At 45.1% G+C, this 9565-nt stretch overlaps 1 protein-coding gene across 6 annotated transcripts in view; it reads right to left on the bottom strand.

Annotated features, from left to right (window-relative positions):
- Window positions 1-2284: 2284 nt before the first annotated feature.
- The window catches only part of PLCXD1 (phosphatidylinositol specific phospholipase C X domain containing 1), a 62226-nt gene continuing 54945 nt past the window's right edge, over window positions 2285-9565 (bottom strand). For 5 of the 6 annotated variants that reach the window (XM_063953078.1, XM_063953079.1, XM_063953081.1 and 2 more), the window contains one exon: window positions 2285-3226. In XM_063953078.1, coding sequence (XP_063809148.1) covers window positions 2982-3226 — 245 coding nt within the window. In that variant the 3' untranslated portion in view covers window positions 2285-2981. Of the gene's footprint in view, window positions 3227-4080; window positions 4172-9565 lie in introns of all 6 variants that reach the window. The other variant, XM_063953080.1, reaches the window with a different exon arrangement.

Here is a 9565-nt window from a genome sequence, read left to right as displayed (position 1 = left end):
ACATTCCATGTTACAGGCAGTACAGCACGTTCCCACCCGAGGTAACAGCTTTGGGACGTCCCCACAGTAAACCATTCCACCAGTATTCCCTATGGAGGGCAGAGAAAATTAGATTTTGGTACTTACAGGTAAATCCTTTTCTCGGAGTCCATAGGGGATACTGGGCGCCCACCCGTGCTGGTTCATTTTGTTGTTGTTGCAAACTTCAGTGATTGAAGGTGTGTGTTGAGGTTTTGTTTATATGTTCTAAGATACATAGTTGGGATCTTTCTTTGACCTTTTCTATTATCTTCCTTCTCCTCTCCAAATTTTCTCCGTCTCCTCGGGCACAGTATTCTAGATTGGCTGTAGGAGGGGCATAGTGTGGAGGAGCCAGCACACACCATCACTGAGAAATTTAAAGCGCATCGGCTCCATAGGACACCATCAATACACAGTAAAGCATTCCACCAGTATCCCCTATGGACTCAGAGAAAAGGATTTACCGGTAAGTACCAAAATCTAATTTTCACCAACTTCTCCATCTCTATGATGATTGCCTCACCTACCTCTTCCTTGTTCGTCCACCTCTTCCCAGAACACTATATTCACTCAGCACAACCGTGATAAACTTGGGCCTTGATTGTTTTACCACCTCCAACTCACTTCCCTAATTTACTTACCTCCAACTACCCTAATTTCTACCATCTCCTGCTCTAAGGCTGCTTTCCTCTATAACACCACCTTAACTTATGCCCTGGGCTCTGTTGCTCAGCTGAACCACATAGCAACCATGGCACTCTCGATTGATCTACTACCTCCAAAAATGTTCACACAATGCATAAAGACATTAGAGCTAACCATGCTCACAGGCTGATGTCCATCCCAAATTCACTGTATTCTCTTACAACTCTACTTGTGTTTTCTTAAAGCAGTCTTACTTAAAACCCATTTTCTCCTCTCAATTCTCAACAACTTTAATTCCTTCCCCCGTCTCTACCTTCCTCAACTTCCAGTTCATGTTCAACATTGTCCCTTGGTCACCTTCTGTTCTCTGTCCACACCTCAGCCCCCTTTGGACTACAATACCACCTTTTTGCTGAAGATACCCAAATGTACATCACTGCCCCTGACCTCACCTCCAGCTGTCCCTCTTCTATCTATTCCTGAATATCCCACCACTTTTAAAGACTTCACTCAGACCCCTTTCAGACATGCATCAAAATCCTGGGGTTAGGCACGTGAACGCTCATCAACCTGGGATTTTGGAATGTCTGAATGCAAATAACTTCCGTGACCATGCTCCCGACCAGGGTCACGGAACGGAGACCCCGGGAACTTGCTGGTGTGCTAGACCCGGCAATTCCTGGGTCTAATGTCTGAAAGGGGTCTCATTGTCTTTTCACGCCTATCCAGGGTCCCTTTTTTCTCCCACCTCACTCTTTTTGTTGCTAACACTAACCTCTCTCCTGTCACTCAAGTCTGATGCCTGGGTTTCATACTTTACTATTCCCTCTCATCACATTCTCTTAATTTCTAGACTTTACCTCTCTCTAATATCAGACCCTTCTTCACCTAAGAGTCAACCAAATCTTTTGCTTGCCCTTATCACCCACATTGACTACTGTCACCTCCTACACTATGATCTTACTAAATCTATCCTCAGTGCTACTGCTCACCTCATCTTCCTATCATATTACTCTGACGCAACCTCTCCTTCACTGGTTGAAATAATGCTGACTCCCTTTCAGCTCTTCCTCCACTTATCGCCTTGCCTCCTCCAATATCCAAGACTAACCTGTGCTGCTCTACTCCCACACCATATCAAAATGTCCACCAGCCTGCAGGGATTCAAAATGCCCTGAAAACACACCTATTCTTTAAATCCTACTAGGTTTCCTCATAGTCTTAACTCACACCCCTGCTGTCTTTCCTCCTCATCTCTTCCTAGTTCACCTCCTCCTAACAAGCAGGACCATCCACCCTTGCCTCCAGTGCGCTCCCACTCACTGTCAGTGACTCTGATGGTTTCTGTCCGCCCTTCCCAAGAGAAGGGGCCTATAAAAAAAAATACTGTTAATAATGGTGTCTCATTCTGTCGTATTATTGTTTCATTGTTTGATTTTTGCCCCTGTGCTCTGCTTAAACTTTTTATATTGCATTGTCTGTTTGTTTATTTTACTGTAAGTCTTCATGCATGGCACTTTGTGTAAATAAGTAATGATTAAAAAAAAAAAAAAATAGGTAAAGCTACTACATAAGGAAAATGAAACTGATCTCACAAATAGTGACAAAAAAACACAGGTTATAAACAGCAGGATCAGATTTTTATTTGCCCCCTGGATTCCAAATTAACAAAAACATTTTTACCCAAACTCCCACATAGGTAGAAGACATTCAGATTTTAAACATGTGGACATGTACTTTGGCAAAACACGTTTAAGTACTCATAGAGACTGTAAGGTGAAAGTACCAATGTTAAAGACATCTTCTATAGGGTACTTTCAAGCTGAGACTAAAAAAAAGTAAAAAAAAAAAGGAGTGGTTGTTGTGCACTGGAGGTGAAGCTATACCATAAAAAGTAGCAAAGGAACTATGAGAATTATTTACAAAAGAAATTCAAATTTGTCTCGGCAGTGCAAATCCCAGCTCATGGCATTATGTGCTTTCTTCACAAATGGACGTACTTGCACTTGAATGTGGTGAAATTGAGTGTTCTTTGCTGAATGTGGGCTAGACATGCACGCACATTTACATAGTCCTGTTATATAAAGGTAAGAAAATTCCAAAAACAGGGCTTTTAGTCTGTGGTGCCCCCTACTTGGCATCAGGCAGGTGTGCAACACAAAATAAAGATTTAATATACACGTGTTGGAAATGTCCTCTAACACACATATACTATATATTATAAATACAAAAGAAAAAGCTAGGACCACAAATCTTTGTACAATTTTAGTAACTTCAAATACCAATTAACTAAATTCAATTATTTCACAAGATCATCAGTTCTTATCCAACAGCAACTTCACATTAAGATGAATAACAGCAGAAACAAAGTGATCAGATCCTATCAGATCTTCTGCAATGATGTTGATGGCGTCTCTGCTTACTCCAGGATGCTGTTTTTGCACCCACTTATACAGGAATGGGAGTTTAGGTAAAGTCAGTCTTTTCATCGACCCAAACGGGTGTATTAAGATGTAAGACGCATTCTCTGTTAAATTCAGACCAGCCACAAAAAATTCAGCTGTAAAATTAAGAAATTGTTAGTGTAAGTAAGAGCCAAGGAGTCATTCTGAAGCTTTTTATAGACTCTTCTAATGAAGGAATTGAAATCTAAAGCAGGATATATTTTACTTGTGAGATAAGTCTACTCCTGTTCTATCATTAAGTAGCCTGGATTGAATGAAAGTTACCACACACATCTGGACAACCCAATATACAGTACAAGACTTCTGCAGTCCATGAATCCAAATTACTTCATGCCAGGAGATGGTCAAGATTCCAATAAATTCATTTTTGCTTTAGCTCACATTTGGGTACCACAATTCATAACTCTTTATTAAGGCTCTATTGTTTAGTACTGGATGAAATAAATATTTTACTGTTGTGACTATTGGTGCAATTTGTGTTCCAGATTCAGAAAACGGGGCTCTTGGTGGCACACCTGCAATTTACCTGGAAGGGACAGGATTTATTAACAAGGAAGGAGATGCAAACTGTGGACAAGTACTTCAAGTTACTAATGTTAAAGAAACAACAATGTGATGGTATCGGGATCCCGGCGCTTGGGATGCTGGTGGTTAGAATACTGTCAGCGGCATCCGGATGCGCAATATCCTGATAACTTGTTGGTAAGTGTTCTAACCCTCCCCCTCTACCCCCCTAACCCTAACTCTCCCTTGCAGTCTCACCCTAATCCTACCCCCACTCACCGCAAACCTCTTACCAGCATACTTACGTTCGGGATACCAGCAGTTGGGATTGTGACTGATGTCAGTATCCCAGTGTTGGTCTCGTGACCATTGTTGGGATTCCGACTGCCGGCATCACAAACACTAGTGTTCAGACCAGATCCCATAACAACAACAACCTCCTTACCCATTTTCCACACAAATAAAGAACTTTATAGAAGATGTTCACTCAGGATCATTTCCAACAGCGACCCTTCCAATTTTCATGCCTTGATCCCCTGTAGTTTAGTAAATAAATCTATATCAAGTAGCTCAGGTACTGGTGTAACAGTCACTTCTTCAGTAAACAATTTTATACGTAATCAACGCTCAGTGCATGGTGTTAATTGTATCAGATTGAAAGGGTATCCAATCAACTGCTATACACACCCTGCTCTGAGCACTATGGGAGTAGCTCTCGCTGGTACAGTTTTATTTACTAAAGCATGTCAATAATAATCAGTAACATACAAGCAATATCAAATATAGATTGCATTACATTGTCATGAAAAAAAAATAAGATTTTAAACCTACCGGTAAATCTTTTTCTCGTAGTCCGTAGAGGATGCTGGGGACTCCGTAAGGACCATGGGGATAGACGGGCTCCGCAGGAGACATGGGCACTTTAAGAAAGACTTAAATCTGGTGTGCACTGGCTCCTCCCTCTATGCCCCTCCTCCAGACCTCAGTTAGAGAAACTGTGCCCAGAGGAGACGGACAGTACGAGGAAAGGATTTTTGTTAATCCAAGGGCAAGATTCATACTAGCCACACCGTATAACTTGTGATATACTATCCAGTTAACAGTATGAAAACGACATAGCATCAGTCCAAGACCGATGAGACTATAACATAACCCTTATTTAACTATATACAAGTCTTGCAGAAGTAGTCTGCACTTTGGACGGGCGCCCAGCATCCTCTACGGACTACGAGAAAAAGATTTACCAGTAGGTTTAAAATCTTATTTTCTCTTACGTCCTAGAGGATGCTGGGGACTCCGTAAGTACCATGGGGATTATACCAAAGCTCCCAAATGGGCGGGAGAGTGCGGATGACTCTGCAGCACCGATTGAGCAAACACGAGGTCCTCCTCAGCCAGGGTATCAAACTTATAGAACTTTGCAAAGGAGTTTGAACCCGACCAAGTAGTAGCTCGGCACAGCTGTAGCACCGAGACCCCTCTGGCAAACGCCCAAGAAGAGCCCGCCTTCCTAGTGGAATGGGCCTTGACCGATTTAGGTAACGGCAATCCCGCCGTAGAATGCGCCTGCTGAATCGTGTTACAGATCCAGCGAGCAATAGTCTACTTTGTTGGCTGCATACATGACAAACAGTGCTTCTGTTTTTCTGACTGTAGCCGATCTGGCCACGTAAATTTTCAAAGCCCTGACCACATCAAGGGACTCGGGATCCTCCAAGTCACGCGTAGCCACAGGGACCACAAAAGTTCATATGAAAGGATGAAACCATTTTTGGCAGGAATTGAGGACGGGTCTGCAATTCCGCTCTATCCATATGGAAAACCAGATAGGGGCTTTTATGTGATAAAGCCGCTAATTCCGACACTCGCCTAGCCGAAGCCAAGGCTATTAACATGACCACCTTCCAAGTGAGATTTTTCAACTCCACCGTTTTAAGTGGTTCAAACCAGTGTGACTTAATGAAACTTAACACCACGTTAAGGTCCCAAGGCATTACCGGAGGTACAAAAGGAGGCTGAATATGCAGTACTCCCTTCACAAAAGTTTGTACTTCAGGGAGAGAGGCCAATTCCTTTTGAAAGAAAATGGATAAGGCCGAAATCTGAACCTTAATAGATCCTAATTTTAGGCCGAAATTCACTCCAGTTTGCAGGAAGTAAAGGAAACGGCCCAGATGGAATTCTTCCGTAGGAGCATTCCTGGCCTCACACCAAGAAACATATTTTCGCCATATACGGTGATAATGTTTAGATGTCATGTCCTTCCTAGCCTTTATTAGCGTAGGAATGACCTCATCCGGAATACCCTTATCCGCTAGGATCCGGCGTTCAAGCGCCATGCCGTCCAACGCAGCCGCGGTAAGTCTTGGAGTAGACATGGCCCCTGTTGTAACCGGTCCTGTCTTAGAGGAAGAAGCCACTGATCTTCTGTGAGCATTTCCTGCAGATCCAGATACCAGGTCCTTCGTGGCCAATCTGGAACAATGAGGATTGTTCTCATTCCTCTCCCTCCTACCATTCTCAACACCTTGGGTATGAGAGGAAGAGGGGGAAATACATAGACCGACTGGAACACCCACGGTGTCACTAGGGCATCTTCAGCTACTGCCTGAGGGTCTCTTGACCTGGTGCAATACCTCTGTAGCTTCTTGTTGAGGCGGGACGCCATCATGTCTATCTGTGGCAGTTCCCACTGACTTGCAATCTGTGCGAAGGCTTCCTAAAGAAGTCCTCTCTTGGATGCAGGTCGTGTTTGCTGAGGAAGTCTGCTTCTCAGTTGTCCACTCCCGGAATGAACTGCTGAAAATGCGCTTACATGATTTTCCGCCCAGCGGAGAATCCTGGTGGCTTCTGCCATTTTCACTCTGCTCTTTGTGCCGCCTTGGCGGTTTACATGAGCTACTGCGGTGATGTTGTCTGACTGGATCAGAACCGGTAGGTCGCGAAGCAATGTTTCCGCTTGCCGAAGGGCGTTGTATATGGCCTTCAGCTCCAGGATGTTGATTTGAATACAAGTTTTTTTTTTTACTTGACCCAAAGACCTTGGAAGTTTCTTCCCTGTGTGACTGCTCCCCCACCTCGGAGGCTCGCGTCCGTGGCTACCAGAATCCAGTCCTGGATGGCGAACCTGCGACCCTGCAGAAGGTGAGCACTCTGCAGCCACCATAGGAGAGACACCCTGGCCCTAGGGGACAGGGTGATTAACTGATGCATCTGTAGATGTGATCCGGACCACTTGTTCGTAGATCCCATTGGAAAGTCCTCGCATGGAACCTGCCGAAGGGAATGGTCCCGTAAGATGCCACCATCTTTCCCAGGACCCGAGTGCAGTGATGCACTGACACCTGTTTTGGCTTTAATAGGTTTTTTACCAGAGTCATTAGTTCCTGGGCCTTCTCTATCGGAAGATAAACCCATTTCTGGTCCGTATTCAGAATCATACTCAAGAAGGGCAGACGAGTCATAGGAACCAACTGTGACTTTGGGGTATTGAGAATCCAACCGAGTTCCTGTGACACCTTCAGCGAAAGTGACACGCTGTTCAACAACTGCTCTTTTGATCTCGCCCTTATTAGGAGATCGTCCAAGTATGGGATAATTGTGACTCCTTGCTTGCGTAGGAGCACCATCATTTCCGCCAATTACCCTGAAAATGGTAATGACAATACTGTACCGTAATTCTCAGGTACGCCTGATGGGGTTGATAAATGGGAACATGAAGGTATGCAGCCTTTATGTCTAGATACACCATACAATTCCCCCCTTCCAGGCTGGCGATGATCGCTCTGAGCGATTCCACCTTGAATTTGTACCTTTTCAAGTATAAGTTCAGAGATTTTAATTTTAAAATAGTTCTGACTGATCCGTCCGGTTTCGGGACTACAGCCAAGGTTGAGTAATATCCCCTTCCTTGTTGAAGGAGGGGAACCTTGAGCACCACCTGTTGGAGATACAATGTGTGAATTGTATTTAATATCTCCCTTTCTGGGGGAGAAGCCGGTAGAGCCGATCAGGAAAACCGGCGAGGAGGCACCTCTTCGAATTCCAGCTTGTAACCCTGAGAAACAATTTCTATTGCCCAGGGATCCACCTGTGAGTGAACTCAGATGTGGCTGAAGAGTCGAAGACGTGCTCCCACTGGGGCGGACTCCCTTAGCGGAGCCCCAGCGTCATGCGGTGGATTTAGTAGAGGCCGGGGAGGACTTCTGTTCCTGGGAACTAGCTGTGCCCTGCGCCCTTACCTCTGGTAAGAAAGGACGCTCCTCGTACTTTCTTGTTTTTCTGCGACCGAAAGGACTGCATTTGATAATGTCGTGCTTTCTTAGGCTGTGAGGGAATATAAGGCGAAAAAGATCAGATTTACCAGCTATAGCTGTGGAGACCAGGTCCGAGAGCCCTTCTCCACACAATTCCTCACCCTTGTAAGGTAAAACCTCCATATGCCTCTTTTAGTCGGCATCACCTGTCCATTGCATGTTCCACAGGACACGTCTAGCAGAAATCGACATAGCGTTGATTCTAGAACCCAGTAGACCAATGTCTCTTTGAGCATGTCTTATATATAAGACAGCATCTTTTATATATCCTAGGGTCAATAACATGGTATCCTTATCTAGGGTTTCAATCTCCGCTGATAAGGTAACTGTCCACGCTGCTACAGCGCTATAAACCCCTGCCGACACAATCGCCGGTCTGAGTAGTGTACCAGAATGTGTGTAAATGGACTTCAAAGTACTTTTCTGCATGCTATCTGCAGGATCCCTGAGGGTAGCTGTATCTTGGTATGTCAGCGCTACCTTTTGGGTAAACGTGTCAACGCCTTGTCCACCCTAGGGGAGGATTCCCATCGTATCCTGGCCCTAGCAGGGAAAGGATACGCCATGAGAATTCTTTTGGGAAACTGCAGTTTCTTGTCTGGAGATTCCCACTCTTTTTCACACAATTCATTTGGTTCATGAGAGGGGGGAAATGTTATCTCAGCTTTCTTCCCCTTAAACATGTGTACCCTTGTGTCAGGGACAGATGGGTCATCAGCGATATGCAAAACATCTTTTATTACAATAATCATATATTGAATACTTTTCTGCCAGTTTTGGCTGTAACTTTGCATCATCGTAGTCGACACTGGAGTCAGACTCCGTGTCGGTATCAGTGTCTATTATTTTGGATAGTGGGCGTTTTGAGACTGTGAAGGTCCCTGCGACATAGGGACAGACATGGGTAGATTCCCTGTCTGTTCTCTAATCTTTTGTGCAATAAATTTACCTCAGCACTTAATTCCACATATCCAGTCAGGTGTCGGCGTTGTCGACGGAGACACCACACACACACACATTTGCTCCATCTCCTCCTTAGAAGAACCTTTTACCTCAGACATGTCGACACACACGTACCGACACACCACACACTCAGGGAATCCTCTTATCTGAAGACAGTTCCCCCACAAGGCCCTTTGGAGAGACAGAGAGAGAGTATGCCAGCACACACCCAGCACTAATACCCCAGGAAAAACACACAATGTGTTTACCCAGTAGCGCTGTAATACTATTATTTGCTGCCAATTATGTGCCCCCCCCCCCCCTCTTCTCTGAAACCCCCTGTCACCGTGGATAAGCAGGGGAGAGTCCGGGGAGCTTCCTCTCAGCTGTGCTGTGGAGAAAATGGCGCTGGTGAGTGCTGAGGGAGAAGCCCCGCCCCCTCGGCGGCGGGCTTCTGTCCCGCTTAAAATAAGATTTTACTCACCGATAAATCTATTTCTCGTAGTCCGTAGTGGATGCTGGGACTCCGTAAGGACCATGGGGAATAGCGGCTCCGCAGGAGACAGGGCACAAGAATAAAAGCTTTAGGATCAGGTGGTGTGCACTGGCTCCTCCCCCTATGACCCTCCTCCAAGCCTCAGTTAGGATACTGTGCCCGGACGAGCGTACATA

The sequence above is a fragment of the Pseudophryne corroboree genome, chromosome 2 (assembly GCF_028390025.1).
Source record: "Pseudophryne corroboree isolate aPseCor3 chromosome 2, aPseCor3.hap2, whole genome shotgun sequence".
NCBI lineage: Eukaryota > Metazoa > Chordata > Amphibia > Anura > Myobatrachidae > Pseudophryne > Pseudophryne corroboree.
Note: the sequence above shows the minus strand (reverse complement) of the source record. Positions and strands in the feature narration are given on the sequence as shown.